This window comes from Lates calcarifer, linkage group LG16_LG22 (assembly GCF_001640805.2).
Source record: "Lates calcarifer isolate ASB-BC8 linkage group LG16_LG22, TLL_Latcal_v3, whole genome shotgun sequence".
Taxonomy (NCBI): domain Eukaryota; kingdom Metazoa; phylum Chordata; class Actinopteri; family Centropomidae; genus Lates; species Lates calcarifer.
The window spans coordinates 11225061-11251847 of record NC_066848.1 but is presented as its reverse complement, the minus strand read 5'-3'; the positions used below and the strand labels follow the sequence as shown (position 1 = coordinate 11251847).

Sequence of the window (26787 nt, the reverse complement as noted above, 5' to 3'; positions counted from 1 at the left end):
AATCTTCTGACACAGCCTTTTTTGCAGTCCACAGAGCAACCAAGAATGTGAATTGGATTGTGGTAGAGTCCATGATACTTAATCATTTTCTTATCAGGGGTTGCTGTCAGAGCCTGGCTAAGGAATGACCCCAAAAGAAAGAGGAGAAATGAAGGACAGAGGGTGCCTCATGCTAGCCCGTCGCTTCCTTTGAGCTCAGTGACACACCTGCCTATTGACACCGGTGCTTTATTCCACCTGAAATCCCCTCCTGATACCCACTCTGTGAAGGTTAATGGGGGATAAAGCATTTTGTCATAAAGCTCACAGCAGCGCCTTTTCTCTTGGTCCGGCATCAGAGCCAACAGGCAGGACAGAAAGAAAAATTTATATCATTGCCAGCGGTCACTAGTGAACAACTTGTCATCATGGCCTATTTCAGAACAATATACCCGCTAGTGCCAAGCTGCGGATGCTTCGAGTACAAGGGCACAGCTTAAGATGTGTAGTCTGGGTTTGTCATTGGTCGTAGACAGGATATTCCTGCTCTGCGGTAAGCATTAATAAATCTAATTTGTGTAATCAACCAATGTATTGATTGAGTATGAGGAGAAAAAACATTAAATGCTACAACCCACTTGAGGAATTCCCTCTCTCAGATGTGATAAAATGAAGTGATGAAGGTCAGATTGGTGTATTTTTCAAGGCAGTAGTCCATTTGGCATGCAGGTTGAAAACATTTCCCCCCCTAAAGGTCTCCTGAGCTTTGAGGAAGTGAATGTACCAACAAGATAGTGCCTTATTGCCCATCCAAGTGATGCCCCTCAATGAAAGCTCATTGCTTTTTCAGTGTGAATGCAGCAAGTTTCAAAAAATGCCTTGAAATGGCTGAGGACCAAAGCAATCGTACAATATTGATAAACCAATGCCTGACTCAATTTGAAATTGGTGTAGCACTGATGATGCTTTATAAGAAAGACAATACAACAATTGTTGCTACACTGATGAGGACCAAGATGCTCTATGAAGATGCTGTATTTAAGAAATTATCTCTTTTTTTAGTAGGCCTAAGTGTTTCTTCTATAGCAATTAACTTCAGCTTGGTAAGCAATTCACATGATTCACTCACAACGCCGTTTGGTTAATTAGAACAGAGCATGATGGTGGGATCTCTCTTGACTTCAATATGGGGTGAAACTAAAATAATTCAATTATACGATGAGGTAAATTATGTAAATGATTGGGTCATTGTTGCACACGCACATATGAAACTCTGGTGAAATCACTAAGTGGTGTTCATCATTACCAGAGGTTTATGAACTATTTATGGAGCAACACTGCCCCCATCTGAAATGTGGCGTGTGTTACTGGTGCTGCAAGCTCAATGAAATACATGCTGCGAAGAGATGTGAACACAAAAGCAAATTGCGTGTATGTAGCATACCCAAACACAGCACTTTAAAATGAGTATTTATGCAGAAACATGGTCCTGGAAATGTTCACTTTAAATGATTTCAAAGGTACAGAACAGATGACTGGACATGCCAGAGTGTTAGCTAGTAACTCACAATGATAACCAATGATAAAGTGATGAAATAAACAGGCTGGAAATTCTGCTATAATCATTACAGGCTGTTAAACAGAAGTCCTGTTCCATCTTTGTAATTCTTGAGGAGGCAGAATTTTTCCATTCCCCTGACATACTGCATATAATGGAGTCACAATACAGGGCTGCAATGTACTCTCAGTTCTAATGCAAATAATTGATTATCTTTGACTGTGCAAGCATGTGGTTGCTTCAGTGCATCATGAGAAAATTCAACTGACTATAGCAATGTGAATCTTATATTCAGTAACCACACAAATATTAGTTAACCCTTACAAAGTCATCTGATTCAGCTGTCACATTCTCATATTCATACACCTAATGACAGTGATTCCATGATAGTGCTCTATTTTTGTCCTGTGCTCTGTGCATTCTGTGCTCTTAGTTCGCAGAGAATCTCAAAGATGTTGTTATGACTACCTGTTTCAGTTGAGAGGCTCTGCTGTGCTTTCAGTTTTATATAGTGCCTTTTTGTCTGTGCCAACTGTCCTACACAAAACACCTCAATTTGCTGGATCCAGCCTCCCGGCCACCTTAAAAGAAAATTCCAACTCTTTTACTGCTAATAGTCTCAATCCAAGTAAATGCGTCTGAGACTTTTTCCACTTTGGAGAGATGTTCTGATGTGAGCATAATAGAAGAATTGGAGTCTGATTTTTTTCAGTGAAATATGTTTGTAGGATTGGTATTATCATTAATTTCACTCATAATAATCATCACTCATAAATACATTAACCCTCAAATGACTATAGTTTGTAGTCCATTTAAACAGCAAAAAATCTGTGAAAAACTAATGTCATACTGTAGTTGACCAATTACAATATATTGCCTGTATCATATTTTACATTTTCAATGATCAAAACTTTTAACAATTGGACTACCAAACTCCTCACTGAATTGAATTGGTCTATTAGCTCAGTGTAGCTTCCACAAGAGGTCAGCAAAACAGCTCATACTAAATGATTTGTTTTGATCTCTTTGAAAGGTTAATAAAAGATACAGAAGATTATCCCATATACATTCATATATATATATATATATATATATATATATGAACAGCATTTCTTTTCTTAGTGTATTCCTTGTGATATTCAACAGCCTGTGCAGAGTTGAAATTTGCCAGTTTGGCTGCACTTCCTGGGAACAGAGAGGCTTTTTACATAGCTGCCCTTTAACAAAGCTGCCCTCCAGTTTTTCTTGAGAGCTCATATTTCTGATTTATGAGTCAGACATGCAAATGCCACTTGCTTTGCACAAGTATTTGATGGTAACAAAATGTGAATGTACACATTATCTGAACAGCAGCAGCACCAGCAGAATGAAGAAATGTACTGTATGCACTTTGGGAATGATTCATCTAATATTCACTCATATGATTAAAATGCTAAAAACAAAATTTCATAACTGAACAGGGCAAATATGTTTATACAGTACACCATGCCAAGTTACACATAGACCTTATAATACATTGATAAATACATTACATTATTTTTTTTCAACTGTCATGTTTAATTTTTTCCCTAGTATATACAGTTAGAACATTGATTCACTGTTTGCTCATATTTACAGTTTCTTAAAGGCAGCATGACAAGCTCACTACTGCCAGCAGATGGCTCTACATAGATATATGGTCTGAATGTATTACAGGTGTTGGCCAGTTCTTACCTTACATCAAAGGTTGCCCGTATTGATTTTATGATGTACTGACCTGAAGCCCACTGAAATGCATTGTGTAACATTTTTTATAAGTTAAAATGAAATGATCCACCTACTGTGGAGCTCTTATTTTAAAATACTAAAATACAGAAACAAGTCTGTTTGGCAAGAATATGCCAATGAACATACAAGTTGGTACTATGACATCATATGAAAAAATAAAATAATAATAATAAAAAACACTTTGAAAAACGTTTGATAAGGTCAGTGTGAATTCATAATGCAAACCCCCAGAAGCACACTACAGGAATGTTACAGTGTGAAGCCTCTCATTATGTATTGAATAAACGTCACATGTTAAAATGTCAACCGTAAAAACTAACACAGGAGAGAAAAACACAAGAACAAACTGAGCCTTTTTATGCGCAGGCCTGCCCTTTATCGTCCAGTGATGCAGGAATGTGAAGGATGCTGAGTGTCCACCTGATACACTTGCTTTGCGCCCGGGGGAGGGTCTCTCCAGTCTCTACTCCGGCTGCCATAACACGGCTCAGGCTCAGGCGGGGACGCGGGGCGGGCAGGCAGGCGGGCAGGCGGGGGGACGCGCATCCTCAGAGAGATCGGCTGGAAACATGATCATCATCAGGGGAACCTGAACGCGTTCTTCTGCTCCGGTCAGATGATTCGACAACTTCGAATCGTTATCCTCCGAAGGACATAAGACGCAGACGCAGGCGTCGTCGGGGCCGTGCGAGGGAGAAAAAAAGGACACAAGCCGACATCATCATCATCAATCGCAGCGAGGTGTGAGGCGAGGTCATCGCAGGAGTAATACGGTAAGACGCATCAAAACAGCAGTGAAAAAGCAGCCGGCTTACTTTTTCCATCTGCGTATTAATGCCTGAACACCGGCTGTGTTTAGTGTCGCTTATTTACCCAGCTTCGTTTTTAAAACCTCCCCCAGTGCACTCAGGGTAGCTTTGATACAAGGCTCCATGCATCTGTCCTATAATTAAACCTTTCTGCATTTGGCTGAAAGCAGAAAATGCTTTTGCTACAACAAATCTCCAGAGAGGCGGAATGCAGGCCATAGGGATTTAAACATGGTATTTGTATTCCGTCCGCGCTGCCGCTCCTAAGCATAGACAACATGAGCTACCGTGAATATGGGTTAGTGGAGCAAATCCATACGCCATACCACCACACGATGCTCCATGTGATTTATTTTCTCTTTCATCGATAATTGTTTTTACGCCAAACGTAGAGTCATCTGGGAATTTCGCATCCCGACCAGATTTTTTTCTGGGGAAGGAGGTTGCTGCATTAGGTATGCAGCATCCTCGCTGGTCTAGACGGAAAACGCGAGGGGGCGAGAACACGTAGTATACATGTAGTAGACAGGCCTGTAGGCTGCATGCTCAACACTCATGCTGGATGCGCTATTGAAGCTTTGAAAGGCAAATACTGACCCATCAATCTGGAAAAAGAGAGCAAAGAAAAAAAAAGGAAAAAAAAAAGCACAGACACGAAGATGTAAAGCAGTTTCACTTAAATAGCTTTAATCGGTTGATGCAGAGTCTGACAGTGGTGTGATAATAATGTGACAATGAGATGACACATGTTGCAGTGTGGGAAATTGATGGAGATGCCATGTGATCACACATGAATCATAAATGTCCCTCATTCACCATAACCTCATTCACAATAATGTAACCTTCAGTTCCCTGCTGGATTAAATGGCCTAATAAAAGCTGATGTTAATTTTAGAATTACCTCAGATTCCTCATTTGTGGTCTGGATATTGGGCTATGTAGCCCACATCTTTTCCACCTTGGGAATACATGAGCTATAGTTAGACACATGCTAATGCAAAGATTAATTTCCTGATGATGACTTTTCAATATCCTAAGGTGAGAATGATGTTGATAATTTTAAATGAATGAACACTGGCCTGTTTCTAAGTGCCTTAGCATCGCTGCATTGACCACTGTAGAACTGTAATACAGGAATGGCTGATACACATGGACAGTTCATATAAACGTTGATGTATGAATGCAGGATACTGATATGGTAACAGCCTGTGTAGAAAGACATGAGTCACTGTTGTGTCAACATTACTCCAACGATTATTGATACTGTTTGTTTTAAAAGATATCCATCTGCTTGGGAGGTAATTCAGAGGTTGCCATAGACACTTCATCAGATGACGGTCGTAAAAGCTAATTCACTACTTCAGGTGTGAAACTGGTGCAATATCCTAATTTCTAAGTTGTCATAGGAGGGCACTGGAATCAATTTTCCATCCTAGAGTTTTGTATTTTAAGATGTTTTGTGACACCTCTCTTGACATTTATAGGAGTTTTCTAGATTTGTTTTATGGATTTTTGCACAGATGAAATTGTTTTAGAGCTTTTGTGCAGAGATATTTAACCCTGAGAGGATTTGTACAATGTTAGAAAGCAAGGCTTTAATCCAATCTGATTTATATTCAAACATTTTATTACCTTGATTATACTCTTTAAAGATGGCTGGTACGTTTAGTCATGTGGGCTAATCAGAGGTTAATGTAGCCATATTAATTTTTCATCAGGTGCCTGGGTAATTACCTTTCATAATTCGCTGATCTGAACTGCCTGACTTTTGCCACTGTTGTCCCCTTTGACTGTCTCTATTTCTACTGATTCTCATTGAAAAAAGAGATGTGACCTCACAGATAGGGATCATATTCAAGTCTGTGGACTGTCTGCATGTATGCACTGACTGGTATGAGTTGTTTGGTGAAACAAACAGATTAGAATAACCTTATAATCTGCAGCTACTACAGCCATGAACTAAAAAGAAAAAGAACCGACCACTGCACCATCATGACCCAGTTCAAAAACACTTCTTGAGTTTAACCTCTGACTCTAGTCTAGCTCTTGTTTATCATACTGCATTAATACACAGCATCTATTTCAAACTTTGCTGCTCGCTGTGCTGGGTCAGCGTTTCATAAGTAAAGCATAACTTGCGGTGTTACTTGCTATGAGAAGAGGAAGTGCTTGTGTTGTCACTGTTAGTCAGTGAGGGAAGAAAGTGAGTGTTCATTTTAGTGAGAGCTACTGCACTTGAACACAAAGGATCATTTGAGGACGGTGAGGCAGTCACAGAAAGCAGCTGCAGAATACAAAACTGAACAGAACCATGTTAATTAGAACTGCAGTTTGTTGGGTCAGGCTGAGGCTATCACTTGTTTAAAATACTGCACCTAACAGTGTGTTTATATCATATATTTAAGTATGTAATGGTTTTGACTGAGCCATATTAATTTTGTTTGTGTGTTTCACACGGTTTGCACCACTTGTAGTGGACTCTAGTGAAAGGAGCAAACTTGTTACCCTCGGTTGAACTCCAGTTGAACGAGTGCTGAAGCTGTAATTGCAATGCTTATTATCCCTTGTCCCTGGTTTCACCTATACTGTGCCCCAGAAGTGTCATTTTCAGAGTCCTCAAACTTGTGTCTGGAGCTTACCCTGCTCATCCTCTGATATGAAGGCATAAAAATAATATTTCTCAGCTATTTCCCTTGGTAGTTGTCACTTATTTCAAAGCACAGAGGTTTGAGGCTCAGACCCCAACATGCCCAGTAGACCAGTCAGTTAAGGTTCAGGATTCATGTGAGTAGGAAGTTAACCAGTTAATCTTTACGCAAGCACCAAAGTAGAACTGTCTGTTAGTATGTTTTGCAAAAGACACGGCTGTTTCACCCTTTCCAGTATGGTATGTCTTCATCTCATGCTGTAGAAAGCAGCATCTCGTCCTGTTGCCCAGGCAATTTCTCAGCAGGCAACCTCACAGATTGAATCAGATTTACAAACATGCAGATGCCATGCCATAGTCTGAACTTGTGTGCAAGTGTGAAATTACATTTTCCAGCCTGACTGACAAAATACAGTCTCAGCTTGTTGTCGCCATCGAGCCTCGTGAATAGTTACTGCATGCATCTGTGCTCTCTGAGGACCTAGTTTACCCCATTATATATGAAACCGTGGATTCATCATCTCAGGAAACCACGTGAGCCTCTGAGGTAGAAGCCATCAATGTTGGATTTATGTGTCAGGAAGGCAGCACGTGAATAGCATGAATAGCTAACTTTAAATTCATTGAAGTCATTGAATATGTTTGTGAATGGTATCCATCATAATTGGGCATAGATTTAAAATATTTTGACTATGCAAATCTCAATTAAAATACTAGTAATAATGTATGTAAGACACATTTATTTTTAACTATGCATCTAAAAGAAATAACTTTACTTCATAGTCATGTTTATCTACAGTACTCAGTGTTGCCTGTTGTGGTATGAATTAATGATTGAACCACAGAGTGCTGGGTGATGACTGCACTCCCATAAAACTTTAATGATCTGCATGTTTCCCCTCTTAGTCAATGGGCAGAGTGGCACAGAAAGGAAGTGCTTGTGCCTGCAGTAATCGTATGCCGTGAGCATGTCTCCTTCTTCTTTGGACTGAATGTGCAGAGCTGAAAGGAGAACAATACTCTGTGTGAAAAGATGAAGACGGTTTCATAAAAGTCTCCCACGGGACTTTTAGGCAAGTGAAATACAGTATAAATAACTTAGCATATTATATACATTTTTTATACCCATTATCATTTAACTCAAGCTTTTTAACATTAATAATAATATATTATCACTGCTAAAAACCTAGCCAAGTTCTTTGAAGCGTATCATTACTTCAGTATAGCACACTACCTATTTTATCCATTATTAATATCTTTGTATCTTTGTACCACTGCTTTGTAACTAAACTTTTCTTAAACCCACTGTATAACTACTTTGCTCTTTTAAATAAAAGCCACAGTGTGCAAGATAGCAGGAAGTAACCCCTGGGAACTAAAACATGCTCAGATCCAGAGAACACAGCTAATATTGCCATTTCTGCCTGGTTACCCTGTGATTCATCTTTGACTGACAGGTTCAGTGATGAGATTTATGTTTGTGGGCCAGGTCAAAGGTCACACGAGCTGTGTAGTGCCAGTTTTTCTCAGTATATGTTTTAAACTCAACCACATATAGAATAAATGCACAGGAGAACAACTTAGATATTCTGTTGCTTGAATCACAGAAATTGGAGCCACGGGTAGCATGTTAGAGACAAATTACCTTAAAAGTACACTTTATTTAATTTTGTTTTCTGTTTTCCTCATCAGAATGTTTGCAGGCTGAACTGGACATTAGAAGGCAAAGCCTGTTCAATAGAGATTTGAGATTCGTCTTACTGAAGGACCAAAATCACCTCACACAATTGGACAGTGTGAGTAAATCCTACATTTCTTGAATCCTTGCAGTGTAGTGATTATTTAAGATTTTGAGACTGGGATCTTCTTCATTGTTGCAGTGCTAAAACAAATATCTTACTTTAGATGAAAACTGTGGAAATACCTGTGTCATTGAGGCTTTGAAAAGCTCGGCTGTGCTCTGTTATGTGTCAGATACATTCACAAACTGGACTTTACCAAAAGCCAAAAATGTACCCTTTGAAATAATGCTTAACACATTATAGCAAAACATTAATAAAGGGCTGCCACTTTTCCAAAAAATCAAGATTGAGCGAATTTTGCAATGGCCCGCAAATTAACTTGTCGTTGTCACCTTGCTTTCCGTTAAACAACAGTGGGATGGTAAGCTAGCAGGTGAGTCCACAGATTTGTTGTTGTTGAATAGTAAGGCAGCTGCCCTCAACAAAGTTGCCTTTGTTAAAGCCTTATCTTTATTTGTGACTTTGTCATCCACACTGTAGAACCCAAAATACTTCCACATGCTGGTTCTCAGATGTTTTGGTGTCGTGATTGTCTGCTCAGGACAGTTAGCTTGTTATTGTCCACCATTTTTGTAACAAAACAACACTGCATTATCATTAGCTTAGTTTATTGATAGGCCAATAGGGCATGCAATAGATCAAGTTTATAGAGCGCCCTTTGCTGGACCACAAGGCAGACTACTTCAAATGGTTTGATGCACTTATAGAGATTGAACTTTTCACCTCATGTTCGAACAAATTTTTGAATTCTGAATAAAAAGTTAGAGCTTTATTCTCAAATCAAGCCTAGAGGAGGATATGCATCAGTATTAAAAGCCCAATTTATTGTGGTGCATGAGTAACTTTTGTGGTCTCAAAAATGTTAACTAGATTGTGTTGCCTATTAACAAAATCTTGTGTGGCCCGTGGACTATGGCCTCAAAACCTGGCTTTCGTTTCTAACAATGGAAAAAAAAACTGTAACTTGTCTCTCAGAAGTCCTCTCACTTTATGTAAAGTGCAATACTAAACCATTGGAGCACATTTTAAAGCCTCATTTATGAAGGATCTTTTGACCAGGTTTACAGTTTACAGGTTAAAGGGGGTGCCTTTAATGGCAAACATGTTTATGTTCAAATGCCAAAGACTCTGCAACATTTGGAAAAGTTGAGCCCTACTCCTACAGTAAGGGGGGAAAAGGTGTTTTCCATACCTTGTTCATTCATTTTCCTCACCACAGCTCAGACTTGAGTGGGCTCATCCAGCTGGGCCTAGTGACTAATTCACCTCTTCTCCTCTGCTTTCTGCTCGGCTGCGTCACGGCGGCCAAGTGTTAACAATATGGCTTTGTGTCTCACACCTGTGGGCAGTGGGACTCTGGGAGAGTGGGCGTGAGTGGGCAAAAGGGGCATGCGTTCTTTCTCAGACTCTAGCTAGGCAATAGAATAACATCACAGTAATGTCTTTGTGTAAATACCGAGGAATTAATTCCAACATAGTTTATGTGATGGTTGTTGTTGTACGGTCACGTTTGTGGACAGATTTAGGGCCGTGTGTGGAAGCAACTTTAATTGGGAAACACGGTTTGTGAATGCTGCTCTCTCGTTTACTGTTATTAGATTTGAAGGTGATTCTTACCTGTAATTATGTTGCGGCGAATGTGTGCAAAGAAGACTAATTTGGGACAAATTAGTTTTGCATGATTGGAGATAAATATCTTGTTAATGTTTTGGCTTTGCAACAGTGGTTTCTGTAACTTGCAACACAAGTTGCTGCAGAGGAGAGAACTAAGCAGTAAACAAACACAGGGCACACACAGCATAAATGGCTACATACCCAGTTGATCAAATGAAGTGCATAGTCACTCTCTCAGACATACTGTGCACAGATGCAAACTCCCACTCATTCCACTTCTCTTTTGTTGTGTATTCATGCACACCAGGGTTTTTTTATTTGAGTCAGCCACAAACAGTGAGTCAGGGAAGATCTAGCTTTGTTAGTGCTTAACAATATAATACATAGAAGAGCTTTTGGACTTGGTTGAACTACTCTTCTGCTTTATTTTTTGCAGGTTTGTGTGATTACCTGTGCCTTGATCCCAATCTGAAGCTCTGACCTTAGTGACCACCACCAGCCTCAGTCATCTGTTCATCCAATACTATCATCGATACCTCAGGGAGGAATGTGAATAGGAGAAGGACTGAGGGTAGAGAAAACCCCCAATAAATCCAACCAAGACAGGAAGTAGGATCACGTGGATGCTATGGACTGAAGAGCCAACTGATACCAAATCACACTGGCTTTGCTTGGAAGTGTAAGTATGTTTTATTAATCCACCTGACCACAGACCAGGTCAATTCTGTTTCAGGGAATCAATTGAAATTCAATCCATTAATGGGAATAATCCAATAATTACAGTGTCTCCTTTCTAGATGAGACTAATTGGATTTCAAATCATTTCTTTAGATTGATTCTTTTGACCTTAATTATGCAGTGGGCAGTGATCTGAGACATGTGAGCATGGTTGAGAAGATGGGATACAGTAGCATTCCCAGCGTTAGGTATAATGTCTTTTTAATAGGAATTGTCACAATATGGTGTTTTGTAAAACGTTTGACAGGTGTGGCAAAGCCTCTCTCAATACGTGAAATACAGCGAGCTGCATTTGAAGATATAGCAGTGACTTACCAGACAGTAGAGCTTCATCCTTTTTACTGCCTCTGTGTACTAAGGATGTCTTCCATTATGGCTGTTATCTCTGAACCCAGAATCTAGACATTCATCTCCTCCAGCCCCCCCACCACCCCCACCTCCACTCTCCTCTCCTCTCCTCTCAACCCCTCTCCTCTCTCTCATCTCTCCTCTCCTCTCTGCTGCCACACTTTACTGACATGTGTTTGTGCTCTCGTTCCATCCTTTTCCTTGGCACTTGACAATCGAAGCGATGGCTGTTTCTGGTATTCTTTTTTTCCCCCTATGTCTTTGTTCCTCCTCTCCTTGGAAACCAAAAAAAAAAAATCTTTTATCTTTCTGTGTACAAGACATGCCATCTATTCTGTGCCAAGCACAAAATGTGGATCTGTCTTTGAGCCTGTATTGATCTGTGAAGAAACTAAGACATGATTGGATACCACTATCTTTTTGATAAATTTATTTTTGATATCTATTTATATTTTTTTGAGATAGCCCGATAAACAGAGCATTCTTTATTGTATAGCAAAATGCTATCCAGCAGTATAAATGCTATCCATATTTTAACAGCACTCTTCGTGTCTCATTGATGTCCTGAAATTTTTAGTCACACAAACTTAGCATCGTTGCTCCTATTGTGCCAGATCACAAATCATACTTCAGTAAGTATATATGTGGCAAATATCTATCGAATGCATGAAAGCAGTGTCACTGATGGAACATGTTGAATAATTTAGAAATCATGCATTTTTCAAGTCAATGGTGATTTCAGTTGCAGCAAGCTTTTAGCAGGGTCAGGTCAGCGAGGCTCCTATTTGTTCATATACCTTTAAGTCATACCCCAGTAGCTATGTGTTGGAGGGACTGTGGTGCAGTGGTAGAGGTGAACGATGCAAAAAATCTGATATTGCAATTTCTCAATTTTAGTTTGAATTTTTGGATTTCATTTTCACTGAAAAATTATGCTAATAGGATTTTTGCTGTACCAAATAAGCATGCTACCTTTCATCTGGAGAGTATGATTTGTAGGCTATCTCTGTAACAACAACAATGCTTAATTTACAGTAGTATATTGTGACATATTTTACCTCCTGCAATTTTGATATTGCACTTGGCCAAATTGCTATTTCTATAATATTTTGATTCATTATTGAGCCCTATATTGTGCTGCAGTTGTACGTCATTTGGAAAAGTGCTAATGGGATAGTATTGTCAGTCCACCACTTTGGTCCAGACTGCAATATCTCACTAGTCATTGGACTGATTGCAGACATGCAATCATGGTACTCAGTTCCAAGCCTCCCGCCCAGTGCATATTAGGATATGCTACATGCACCCATAATCCTAAAAAGGTTTAACAGTGTAAGAGCCAATTTGAGCTGGTGGACACATCAAGAAAGCAAATACTCTATATACATAATATGAAAACAATAGACTGGGTTAGTGCTGGTGCCATTTAAATAGTACCAATGTAAATATGTAGCTGTGTTGTCACTTTTTTAAAGAGATTTTTTTTCTCTAATTCACAGATTTTAAGACTACCTATAAAAACCATAATGGTTGCCAGCTGGTTCCCATTGGCACCTCATTACACAGCCTCTATAAAGGTGTAAACATTTTGTTATTGCTTTTTCCATGTTTTCTCCATATGCGTCTGAGAAAAAGATTTATAAATGGCTTGTTGAGCAGGATACTCATTGAGGTTTCTGGCTATGAAACAGATTGCCTGCTGATACAGGCCTGAGATTTATTGTGATGTATTAAACCGGTGCACTATGGCAGTACATATAGTAAAAGAGCATGAAGCAGAAACAGGTTGGCAGATTAGACATCACAGAAGGAGAAAGAATAAACCATGTGTGAGTTGCCTAAACTTAATGCACACTATGTTGGCCCTGGCCTTACATGACAAGGTTGGGACAAATTCAGCTACATACTAACATTAGTAGCATATTTTGTGTCATTATGGTATTTAAGAGTTAAATGTAGTTAAGTACTTCAGGTGTTCAAGGTTGAAAATGGAAATGTCATCTTAATGATTCTGAGCAGCATCCTCCATCCAGAGTATCATCTCACGGCAACAGAGATAGATCCATTGCGAAATCAAACTATCAGTATGCTGTCCTACAAATGATGCACATTACATGTTTGTCTGTCTATGAAGAGACATTTAAGAGCTCTGAAGTTGTTGCAGAGCTATACTTAAAATTATTTTGTACTCAGTGAAATTCATTATTTATATGAGTATAGAAAAATTTTGCACCAGTGTTTGCATAGGAACGTGTTTGTGTCATTTAATACAACTGTTACTTAGCTTTCTTGCAGAATAAAATCTGCTTTCTGGTCACATCTTGCCACATTTTTTCTGTTTCTGGTTGGAAATGGATGATACATGACCTTCCCCTGCACAGTTTGGTTTGAATTAATGATAAAGATGAGTGAACAGGGTGCAGGTTTGCCACAAGGAAAAAACACGTTCCTGTGGTTGGCGTTTCTATTTCTGATGTCAGTTTTTCTTTGAGGCTCGTTTTCAGGTTTTTCGTGTGTGAGCCAAGGTGAGAGAGATGTTAAAGTGAAGCAGAACAGATTCATTTCAGGGTGCTGTGAGTCTTGGGATTTGAAAGATGTACAGTATATCTCACTGAGGTTTTTTTTTTCTCACCTGAGAGTTTCAGGTTTCTATAGCTTACATTTAATACACAGTCTAGTGCTGAACTTCATTATCTTTGTTCAGAGGCACAAAAGAAAAGCAGCGAGATGTTGAATAATGCATTTTAGTGCCCAAACTATTAACATTACCCTCAAGGTTCAACCAGCATGTTATGCATTTTGAATGTTAGCATTGCATCATGCATGGATGTGATGATTTGCTCCTGCACTCCCAACTCAAGTGATGCAGTATAATTTAATTCACTGGGAACAGTATGTCAAGCAGGTGCTGGAGGTTAAAGCACGCTGTTGTGATTATTTTATTAAACAGAAAGAAAAGCAGGGATCTAGAATGAATGATGTAATAGCTGGTGGGGATGGCAAGACCAATTATATCAAAGCTTTTCCTTGTTTAAAACAGGTCTCCCCAGTAAATACTCTTCATATGAGGGTTAGATGATGTCATATGCTAATTAAGATGTATGCATAGTGTATAGAAAGTGGCATGAATAATGTGTCATAATGGGTTGTGACAAGTTTCATGAAGAAAAAGTAAATATAATAAAACACTCAACCACCATAGACATAGTGTCCTGCCTTTCCGTGCAAGAAGATGTCTACTACTGCTGGTTCTTCTTTAGCAGATCATACACATCACATGTTGTCAATTCCCTCTGTTGATCACACTGGCAATACTGTATCAACGGATTATATGTATATACTTCTCCTTTTACCATTTCCTCTTTTTCTTCAGTGGTACAGGAAAATATTAAATCCAGATCTGAGTTATCATTTTTGTCACTTAATGCAGTCACTTATAGAGACAGTGCATTGGACATATTTTTACATTTCAATTCTATTCTCTCTCATTTCCTAGGTATAGGCTGTATGTACTGTAGCTGCCGGGAGATGACATTATGCGGTGGTCTGTGCAGTGACCCATATGCACAGCGTGCCTTGCAGCATAGAGCTAGGATGGGTCCGTGTGAGTGAGTGTGACTTACCCAGTGGGGTAGAGTGGGGGAACAGGTGCTGACACTGTCAGCTTGTTAACACTGGAGACAGAAATTGGCTCCTCCAACAGAGTGCGGCACATATGCAACACATAGCCTTTGGCTGTGGGACGTATGTGAAGGCATGCATATGTGTAAAGTGAGAACAGTCAGTGTGTGTCTGTGTGTGCATATTGTGTATTTTTCACACTTCTTAACCCATTAAATGGGTGTAAGGAGTATTTCATTTGTATGTCTAATGGTTATTTGGGTGAAAAATAGACATGAAATAAAGGAAATAAGAGGAGTATTTGGAGCGTGCAAATGTATTGTATTGTGTATTACTGCAGCAAGAGACTGTATAATGTGCAAAATGCAGAGCCCCTAATTTGTTGTCTGTGTAATACTTTGCGAGTTTTGACATAAATTTTGTTTTGAGCACATTGTTAGAGCATTATTATGTAGCTCTGTTTGCTACAAAAGCTTTGGGAGATATAGTTATGTGATACCCCCTAGGGTTATGTGCAAGAAATTCTCTCAAACATCACAAATTAGGCCCCTAGATGACCCATTTCTAGAAGAAATAAATTGACACAATGAATTATTCTATCCAGTCTTGTGGCCTCCATAACGAGAAGAGGACTTAGAACAAAGGATAAATTAGGACACTCAATTCTTGCTTCTCTCATTTATTCCATCAAAGCCATTTAGGCAGATCTGCCCCGTTTGCCCAATTTATTTTGTGATTTCTTACCCTTTCTTTTGGAGGACGGGGGAGAAAAGAGGAAATGGATGTGAGTTTGGAGAAATTGGCTGCTACATTTTGGAGATAATAAGACACAAGGATAATGTGTCAGAATCGATTTAATTCTGGCGCAGTTGAGAGGAAGTTGACATATTCCTTTCCTTTTGGAAAGACACTCGCAGAGCTCTGCCCCAAATAAATCACTAATAGCTCCCAGCAATAAAGTAAAAGAGGAAGAGTGAGAATGTGGTTTAGAATGAAATGATGGTTCACTGCAGAGGGAAGGAAAGAGAGAGACAGTCTCATGGAGGGAGAAAAGGGAAGAAGCTGCAGTAAAGGGAAAACAACACCATCTGGTCTTCTTCATAAAGCCAACACTATAACCTATATACATATGCTAATTGTTACACAACACTCTGTTTAAGACTGTTTATCAAAATCACTATTCCTCTGGGGAAAAAAAAAAAAAATATTGTCCACTGTATTTAAAATCAGGTAACACCATAGGGAATCAATGCGCATGTCTTATTGTCTCTGAGCACGATGCTTTGCCAGGCTGCAGAGTGCTGTACATCAAAGACATCACAATAAAATGAGATGACTTCTAACAAATACTACTTGAGCTCAACTCCATTGTCAAATCCACAGGGTCCACGGGGGATATGGTTAGTGTCACCTGTGGGTTAAAGCCTCCTCTCTGGTTTGATGTCTGAATATTAGGTTATTTGATATGCTGCTGCTCTTTCAAGTCGGCCTGACGAGACAAGGCTGCTAGCAGATTTCCCACAAGGACTTTAACTGCTCAGCAGAGAGACATACAGACATCACTCCCAAGCCTCATCAAAGCTCAGCTCTCCTTTCTGCCCTTTGTACGCCTCACCAGGTTGCAGATACATTTCATATTGGTTTGGCGCCTTCTAGTGGAGTTTGTGATAAATTACATGGCTTTGTCTGGTTTTCTGTTGAAGTGAAAAGTGTTTTGTTTTTTTATCCACAGTGACAATGGTGTTGTTTCTGATTGGGATCTCTATTGCTGTGAATAATTCATCTCATGAGAACCAAACTGCAGGTAATTGTTAAAATGACTGAAGAGCAAACGTATTGCCTGATTTTAATGAGAGACTGTGTCATTTTCTGGAAAGATAAAATAACACATTTTTTCTCCATAAAAATGAAAAGATGATTTTATCGGCATTGAATTACACTCCTAAAAAACTAATACACTCAGCAGTTTTGTTACTACAACCTTACTTGGTCTGGTGTGACCAGTATTTTAGGATAGAGTAGCTGATGATAGCAGATATTACTGTTACTGAATTAGTTCACTGACTTTATGACTTTCCTCTACTTGTGCTACTGTATGTTACATTTCACCATTAAAATTATCCCACATTATCACATGTGGCTACAGAGGCTACTTTTCAGCAAAAACTTACAGTTCGTCTTGCTTTAAAGGAATAGCTAGACATTTTGGGAAATACATTACATATGTATTCGGTTTCTTTGGAGAGTTAGGTGAACGGTGTTATACCACTATCATATCTGTCCATTAAATATGAAGCTAGCAACACAGTACCACTTAGCTTAGTTTGCACAAAGACTGGAAACAGGGAAACTGCTAACCTGCCGCTGTCCAAAGGTAAAAAGATCTGCCTACCAGGTAAAAGGTAGAGATGTCTAAAGTTCCTTTACTGTGTTACGTCTCTGACCATTTTGTGGCCGGAGCTGGTGACTTCCGTGAAGAAATAGTCAAGCTAGCAAGTCTACGCTAAGCTAAGTTAAGTGTCTCCTGGCTGTAGCTTCATTTGTAACAGGCAGATATGAGATTAGTACCAATTCTTCTCATCTAACTCACCAAAAAAACAGATAAACACATTTCCCAGCCAGATATTTCCTAAAGTGTCATATATCAAGAATTTGTTTGAATGTACTTTTGGATAAAACTAATGTGATCCATTGTGTCTTTTATCCAGAAAACCCCACCCATCAGGGTGCTCATGTGCTGCCCTCAACACTGATCATATCCCTGCTCCTTATCATCGTTGTCCTGCTGACGATCTACTGTCTGAGGTGAATAAACCTGCACTTACACAGTCACTTACACTATTTGCCTGTCTGCTTTCTCTCCTCTCCCTGTCCCTTTTAGTATGTATGTGAGCGCCTGTGTGTGTGTCGGGTCAAGGCATTGGGGTGGGGGTGGTTTGGAAACAGGCGGCGAGCAGTGGCTTGTGGGTAAACAGCTGCACCTCAAGTAAGACAGCAAACAAAAACAGCGAGGTCAGGTCAGGCCACAAACACTCATTCACCAGCGAACCGGCTCAGACCTTTCTCTCTGACAACGACATGAGGAAGAACAGCTTTGCCTCTCTCAGATGGTTGATATTGGTTTTGGTATTTGTTCTTTGCCTACCTTATGTGCTTAACAGCTCCGTTATATGAATTGGGTTCAGCTCATTTTTGCTTTTTCAATAGAGATATCTGCCCTTTATCTTCTCTGACAGTTTTGCTTTCTTTGCTTCTCTCCCTGTCATTACTGTAGGTTCAAAAACCACAGGAAAGCTCTTGTTACCTCGGTGGATAAAAAGATTCCAAATGGCTTCTTGGAGGAACAAGGTACTGTTGTGCTGTACTCAATATAACCACCAGTGCATGAAAATGTAATGCAGTCTTTTACTTTTTATTTCTTTTTTATTTGATTTGTGGATTTACACTCTTTATGGACTAGGAAAGTTTCACGATCTGAAGTCCAAGGTAGCTGGAAAGGTTTTGGAAAGGCTCTTAGCTTTCCTAGCACGTAGGGAGCCATATAAACTCTCACTTGAAGTAAAAAATAAATAAATAAACGGAAAGGCCAGATTCTGAGTTAAGACAGTTTCATGCAGCAGCAGCAGCACCATGTTTATGACTCAAGAAATCATTTCTGTCATGTACCCACAGAAGTAGGAAATCTTAATGGCCATCAGGCTTGTTTTTGCAGGTGCTATGAGAGCTTGTAATGTTCCCTATTGGGAAACGTTAGCAGTCTGACCGCCATATATTCCCTTAAACACAGGAGAGCAGACAGTGGTCCTTCTCCCCAGATCTCCCTCACCATCCAAGAGGTACTTCCCCATCCCTCTGGACTCACTGGAGGAGGAGTATCGGATACGCTCTGCAGACGATGGCAAGCTTTTCAGAGAAGAGTTCAATGTAAGCCTGAGTTTTTTCGGTGTGGACCATGCAGCGCAGGCCTGTATCTGACTAAGATCTGTGTCCCTGCAAGCATAGAACAAGTACAGAAAATAGTAATAAAATGTTATGTTGGTAGGCTGTGTACCCATGGCTTTATTTTTACCTCATGAGAATTGGGTTCTCTCTTTATAGTCGCTGCCGTGTTACTACCACCACGGGTCCTTTGAGGAGGCGAGCAGAGAGCACAACAGAGAGAAAAACAGATACCCAAACATTTTACCATGTGAGTGAGGATCTATATTCTGCAGCAGACGATATTAATGTAACCTTTAGGCTTGCAGTTGTATTGATCACTAAATCTAAAGGAAAGGTGATGTGGGCCAAAATGAAAAATAAGAACCAATTTTTTATATACAGACCATTGATCTTTTTTTCCCTCTTCTCTCTTCCACAGATGATCATTCAAGAGTGGTGTTGAGTCATCTCGATGGACATCTGTGTTCTGACTACATAAATGCATCTTACATAGATGTGAGTCTAAAGTAGAATTAAGATTTAAATGCAGATGTTTGGGTTCCTGACAAATTATCATTAATACTGTGTTTTGTCACTCAGGGTTATAAAGAGAAGAACAAATTCATTGCAGCTCAAGGTAAATAAACATTTTTGCTTGGCTTAGTTTTTCCAGTAACTTTCTACTTGCAAATAGTCAGGTATCATATTTTTAATACTTGTCATGGTTCTGTTTCAGGTCCAAAACTGGAGACAGTGGCTGACTTCTGGAGGATGATTTGGGAACAGAAAACAGCAACTATAGTAATGCTGACAAATCTTAAAGAAAGGAAGGAGGTTTGTTTAAAAGTATTCTCCCTCTGCACTGCAGTCCTCTAACGCCACAAAGCAGGGTGTGTTATAGAATCAACCTATACAATCTATATGGCTCCAATGCACCATTAGTAAAACCCCTTTGTATTCTCATGACCCCAAAGTCATGGGCATAATTTATTTGACCCCTTTCCCAACTGAGAATCTATACAAAGTGTCACCCAGCAGATTACGTAGCATCGCATTAAATTTAGCCTCAAAGGGATGATCAATTGAGAGCTCAACAGCAGGTTTGATAGGGCAGAATAGAGGCATTGGGGATCAATGATGGAATAATTGTTGATAAGATCCTAAGAGGCTTCATGATAATTAGTCTGAGAATCTAGTTAATGAGTTGAAACGACGCTGTGAAGCTCGTATTGACTGACAGAGTCGCACAGAGTCCCTGTGATTGCCTTTGAATTGGCCTGTGAAATACACGTCAAGTACACATTTCTATACATACACGTACAATATGCACAATAGATGCAGCTATGCAACAATTCCATACGTGAGTTACAATAATAACAAACTGCTGTATGTTTTTTAGAGGCATAGATAGTCTAGTCCAACAAGAATAACCTCCTTATTGATGTGACTGTCTCACCAGGATAAATGCTACCAGTACTGGCCAGAGAAAGGCTGCTGGATGTACGGGAACATCAGGGTGGCAATGGAGGACTTCACTGTCCTGGTGGACTACACCATCAGAAAATTCTGTGTTCAATATGTAAGTAAAATATGTAAATCCACACATCATTGGTGATATTAAAAAGGGATGCCTTGAATTGCCTCTTAAAAGTATTATTTTTAAACACATTTTAAACACATTACTTTGTCTCATTTGGCACAGCATAGAGCTTGACTTACCTCACACTGCAACAGTGAAAATTCAATTGTACTATACAGCATTATACTGAACAAGGAAACATTTATCTTACAAAATTGCCTAAAATTAAGATAAATGATGCTTTTATTTAGATGTGCTCTGAAAATAATAGTGTGCTTTTTCAATATAGTTCTTAAAATACTGTAGTTCTTAATTGCCATAAACATCTGTAATGATAATAGCTAGATTGTTATTAAAAATTTAACATGAAACAAAACTGCATTGAGATTGTGTAAAAAGTAATGTTCCCCATGGGGAAAATTAGAACATTTTAGTAAACTATAATAGCACACAAAATATAATAAATAAATGAGAACCAGAATATTAAAAAATATATGTAATAAACACAGGATAAAATTATCAACATGTTGGCATATTTAATGCACAGTAAACACTGTACAAATCAGCAGTGTTTCACATCAACTCAGCTTTAGAAGTTTATACACATGTATCTGTATTTCTTCTCTTGTGTTTTTGACTGCTGAGTCGGGTGCCATCTCAGCCTACTGCAAAGCCTTCAGATTGCAAAATTCTCTTTGTTCCCTCTGCATTTGAAGCCAGAGAAGCGCAGATATCCTCTCTAACTCTGTGAGAACTGTGTGCCGTAGCACTGCAGTACAAGCTGGCGGACTGAGTGCTTTTTACGCTCTCAACACTGAGCAACCAAGTGTTCAAGAGAACAAAATTATGCTCTCCTGAGAGGGCATTCATGAGATACAAGAGCGAGGCAGATGCAAACCAGTGACACATGTTTAATAATGAGTTTAATATAAAGTCTGTCGCAAACAGCAAAATGACAAAATATACATATTTGGCAGATAATTGGAGGTTGCTTCTCCAGTAGGTAACAGTTTTGTGTCTGCACAGTGAGCATTATTCATGCACAAGTATAAACTTTGTGTGTCTGTGCTTCACAGCAGGCCAGCGATGGTCCCCGAGCTCCCCGACTGGTCACCCAGCTCCACTTCACCAGCTGGCCAGACTTCGGGGTGCCGTTCACGCCCATAGGCATGCTGAAGTTCCTCAAGAAGGTCAAAGCTGTCAATCCATCCTATGCTGGACCCATTGTTGTTCACTGCAGGTAAAATGTGCAGTATAAAATATAAATATATATAATGCCAGAAGAGGCCATATAAATTGAGCCAGAGTTCATTTCACAATTGCTACACATGCTGCAGAGGAGGCAGACTGTGCAACTTTTTCCTTTAACTTTACTGTAGGACAAATGCATAAAAATTAAAGTGAAGCTCGAATAAAAGCATTAACAAGTATATTCTTTACATTCTGCAATGGCTTGCCTGGTATGTGCATATGTTTGTCTGGCTCAGTCAGTGTAAAGCCTCACCAAAGAAATCTGCAGCTGATTGTAGCAACTGCTGCAACAGGTGCTCAGGGAGAGAGACTGTTGTTCTTGAATGGGGCCCATTGAAGAGGCTTCAACACCCCGCTGTGGAATCCCAGCTCGGGGCTCCCAGAGGTGCCGTCTGCTCAAATGACTCTTGTAAATCTATTAGGAGTTTGTTTGGGCTTCAGAGGTGAAGCGCTTTTACACATGCTTGGGGCCGTCCACAATTGACGTCTATGTTCGGATTATAGGGATGGCATGGCAATACATAGCAAGACTGCGAAAACATTTTTCTGTCGTTATATCATGTCTGTTATTCTTTATTGTGTGAGAAAAATCCATCTTCTATGGCACTTCTATTGCTGTGAAGGCTCTTTGTACTATATACAAACAATGTCTGACAGAGTTCTTATTCTACACGTTTTGTTTTGTAGCTACACTTTTCTGTTTGTTACAGAGAAGACCTTGGGCCTTCTTCTTGTTTGTGTTTCCACAGTGCCGGGGTGGGGAGGACTGGGACGTTCATTGTCATTGACAGCATGATCGACATGATGCACATGGACCAGAGGGTGGATGTCTTTGGCTTTGTGAGCAGAATACGAGAACAGCGCTGTCAACTCATCCAGACAGATGTAAGTGTTGACCCTCTCCGACCCGTTGTACCTTGGACTGACAGCTCAACTCGCTGCTCTCTAGTCGTGGAATAAACAAGCGAGGACATGGAAAACAACCATGCCTGTGATGCAAAAATAGTAGGAAATACTTTGGCGCTAAAGCAACTACTTCTCCCTCTTCCTCTCCTCGACTTCCTCCTCAGATGCAGTACTCCTTCATCTACCAGGCTCTGTTGGAGTACTATCTGTATGGAGACACAGAGCTAGATGTGTGCTCTCTGGAGGCCCATCTGCAGAGGCTTCACAACACCAGGGCTCCCCACGACAGGCTGGGCCTGGAGGAGGAGTTCAGGGTACGAACAAAGAAGCTCACTCTTAAACATTTCAGTCAGTAATGAATCGTCCCCATCACCCTGCACCCTGCATGGGTATATTTTCATGGAAAACTTGCCCAGGGTGCCGCTCTTGGCAGTAGTAACATAAATAACAATGCTTTGTATCAACTAAAACTTTATATGGCACCACCATCTGCCACCTGGAATTTATTGTAGCTTGGTGAAAATTTCTCATTTTTGCTGCAAAGAGTCCCTCACAGTTCCCTACACACTGAATGGAATAATTCCCTGTTGCCTCTTCTTCCTCTTTTTTGTTTTCTACCCATAAGAAATGTTTTGCCCAGCTTCTGTCTTTTTTACTTGTTGCATTAAAAAAAAAAAAGATCTGTCTTAGCGTCACCAGCCTTAAAAATCACCACCTTTATTAGCATTGTACTGCCCCGCGCAGATGAAAATAAAACTTTTTGATCGTGTCAATCCACTCATGTTTCCTCCCATCAGAAGCTGACCAATGTTCGCATAATGAAGGAGAACATGAGAACTGGGAACCTTCCTGCCAACATGAAGAAGAACCGTGTGCTTCAGATCATTCCATGTAAGGATTGCTCTGACACGCCGAACAGTTTCATAATACATCACATCCAAGTAACATCAAAGTACCACACTGCTGGTGATTTTATAGATGCCATACACAGAGATCTGGATAATCAGTTCATGTCTGTGTGATCAGTCACATTTAAATAGGGGCTTGTATCTTGACTTAAATCTGGGAGTTGAGTGTAAAAGGAAGGCTCTGGCCTTAATAACACAGCTAAAGTTTTTCCCCATCAGCCTCTTCAAACTTTTATTTTATTAGGAATCACTTGTGGAAAGTTTCATTTTCCCTTTTTTTTCTTTTCTTTTTGCAGATGATTTCAACCGAGTAATACTCTCAGTGAAAAGAGGACAGGAGTTCACTGACTACATCAATGCCTCCTTTATTGATGTAAGCACTCCCTCACGACCTCCTGTATAGATTTCCCATAGAAGTATATATAAAGCTCATTGTTTCCTTTACAAACAATGCAAAATATTATGTTTGCCGCACTCTAAAGTGTTGTTTACCGAATGATCTGCCCTCCAGGGCTACAGGCAGAAGGACTATTTTATCGCAACCCAGGGCCCCCTGTCTCACACAGTGGAGGACTTCTGGAGGATGGTGTGGGAGTGGAGGTGCCATTCAATCGTTATGCTCACCGAACTCAAAGAGAGGGAGCAGGTACAGCACGGTGCTCTTGCAAAAGTGCAGGCTGAAGAGTGGAGTTGCACGTTTAAACAATCTTTTTTATTCCATTATTTCATTCTCTTATTTTTACTGACAGCCTGTGTATGTATTTAATTGTTTCATACAGTTTTTGTGGTGCACACTGAAAATATAAAAACAAAAATAGGGTATAAATCTTTCAAGTGTACCCTAATTGTATTTCCATCTGACCCTCATAACCAGGAGAAGTGTTTCCAGTATTGGCCATCAGAGGGCAGTGTAACATTTGGAGATTATACCGTGGAGCTGACTGGCGATACTCTGTGTGAAACCTTCACTCTCAAAGACATGGTGCTCACCTACAGACCAGTGCGTAATGTTTTTATTTCAACAATTAATAGCATTAAAATATAGATTTTAATGAATATAATTGTCTCCCCATTTTCCTTATGCTGTCTTTACAGGTGAAGCACTTTGAATTTAATGAAATGTCATTCCGTCTACCATTTTTAACTGCCTGAAAATAACACAGCAAGTTCTCCATCTCCTCAGGAAAAGCAGTCACAACATGTCCGACACTTCCACTTCCACGGATGGCCTGAGATCGGAATACCAGCCGAGGGAAGGGGAATGATTGACATTATTGCCGCTGTGCAGAGGCAGCAGCAGCAGTCTGGAAACCGTCCCATAATTGTGCACTGCAGGTGAGAAACTTCAGTTTGACAATTCTGCAGCATGATGTGCAGCTTCAGATGGACATTATATGCAGCATATTACATTATCTATTCGTCCACTCTAGCTTTTAGTACCACCCCTTTCACTCTCACTGTGCTTTTATTACCCGATCACTGGAATCTGGCAGAGTGATATTGGAAGGAATTTCAGTTTTACAGATACATTTTTCTTTTCCTCCAAATGTCTGTTACAATAAATTCTACATTTTGCCTCAGTAGACCTGGTGTTCTATGCCTAAACCACTTATGTGATCCCTTATAAAGACTTAGCTGTGAAAGCTTTGATCAGAACCTAGCTTCAGGTGAAGTGATTCTAAAGCAGCATGCCCCTGTGGGATTGATCCAATCCACTGATTCACAGTCAATTAAAACCTCTCAAAGTGAAATCTCCTCTGACTCCCACTATGATTAATCTGATAAGATGAGCTAACGACAGGAAATGGTGTCATCACTCTCTTCTATTCCTTCATCACCACTTGTCTAAGAGGGGCTTTTTAAAGCTTTTTCTCTGCCCCTCGGGAATGGGGCTAACCCGTTGCAATCCCCAACGTCTCTCTACATTTCTCTTCCGAATCGCACATCACTCTCACTCCCTGTCTCTCTCTGCCTTTCTCTCTCCATCCCACCATCATTGTAAACATTGACTCAGTCAAACACTGAGCTTCCAACCTGATTAGTGTTAGCGTTTGGATTAGCCTCTCTTTAAGTGAGGATAATTATTAGCACTATTACACAAAGGTCACCTTTTCTCTTGCAAACTTTTTCATTTAACTGAAAAAAGGATGCGCTGCTAAGATTATAAGAGTTTTACTGCTGCATTATTGTTAAGAGATATAGTTAGAATTTCAAATTTTCTTATTCGACTTCAGAGATGCATTTCTAAATTGTGTGTAGTTCTCCCACAACCACAGTTCTGCAACAAATTTCAGTGTTTTTCAAGGCCTTTCAGTGTGTGCATTATGTGATGCGGTTGCTGATAGTTTTGTCCCTCATGTTTCAGTGCTGGTGCAGGTCGGACTGGTACCTTCATTGCCCTCAGTAACATTCTGGAGAGGGTGAAAGCTGAAGGCCTCCTGGATGTTTTTCAGACAGTCAAGAGTTTACGCATGCAGAGACCACACATGGTTCAGACTGTGGTAGGTGGGAAACAAGATAATATCAAAACCGCTGTGCAGAAACTGTCAGCTTATTCGCGTTTGTGTTGTTTGGAACCGTTTTTTTGCACGTACACACACAGTAACGCGTCTCCTTTTGCTTTTCCTTTCCAGGAGCAATACGACTTCTGCTACAGAGTGGTTCAGGATTTTGTTGACATTTTCTCAGACTACGCCAATTTTAAATAATGCCTGTCAGATACTGTTCTGTATACTTTGGTCAGATTAACTTATGCAAATTTTTTCTGAATGTTGTTTTCTAAAGCAAGCTCTTTTTACATTTTGCACAGGCCTAAAAATTGTTGTAACATACTGTAATATAATTTAAAACATCTGTGCTCCAGGGGTCTCTTTCAGGAATGTTTGATCTTCAAGTATCTTAAAATATAGAAATTAATAGTTTTATGTTGTGTAAATGCAACATTGTTAGGGTCAATAAAATGTTTAAGAGGAAATATTCAATAATTGTATTTGAATTACATACTATATATACAATATATATGTATATGTATATCATAGTATGTATTACTCGCTACCTGAGATGCATCATTAATGTGTTGTAGAATATATGTATTTGATTTCTGCTTTATTTTGTTATTGACCACAATGCCTTTGGTTTACATTACTCTTGTATTTTATGCTTCCACTCAACAGGTTTGATTGCTACCAGGAGAATAAATTGTGTGTTTGATAAGTAGGATAAAATGATTAATGCTTTTGCAAAAAGGACGTCCTGTCTGACATGTGAGAATAATATTTATGAATTACTTTCGCTCAAACAAAAACATGAAACTCGAGATACATGTCATTCTGTTAGACA

General features: G+C 39.7%; 1 protein-coding gene across 3 annotated transcripts; it reads left to right on the top strand.

Annotated features, from left to right (window-relative positions):
* Positions 1-3663: 3663 nt before the first annotated feature.
* LOC108897330 (receptor-type tyrosine-protein phosphatase epsilon) lies at positions 3664-26661 on the top strand. Of its 3 annotated transcripts, XM_018696902.2 has the most exons (22): positions 3668-4077; positions 8453-8556; positions 10613-10855; positions 16616-16687; positions 17592-17688; positions 18158-18231; positions 18671-18807; positions 18982-19072; positions 19244-19320; positions 19405-19441; positions 19541-19638; positions 20264-20383; positions 21460-21623; positions 22384-22519; positions 22705-22854; positions 23338-23431; positions 23745-23821; positions 23960-24094; positions 24323-24448; positions 24632-24783; positions 25814-25949; positions 26082-26661. In XM_018696902.2, the coding sequence occupies exons 4-22, from the start codon at positions 16621-16623 to the stop codon at positions 26154-26156; spliced, it is 2043 nt and encodes a 680-aa protein (XP_018552418.1). In that variant the 5' UTR covers positions 3668-4077; positions 8453-8556; positions 10613-10855; positions 16616-16620; the 3' UTR covers positions 26157-26661. The 3 variants fall into 3 exon arrangements, with proteins under 3 accessions (XP_018552420.1, XP_018552418.1, XP_018552419.1); XM_018696903.2 differs by lacking the exon at positions 8453-8556; XM_018696904.2 differs by lacking the exons at positions 8453-8556; positions 10613-10855 and having other exon boundaries at positions 3664-4077.
* Positions 26662-26787: the final 126 nt, after the last annotated feature.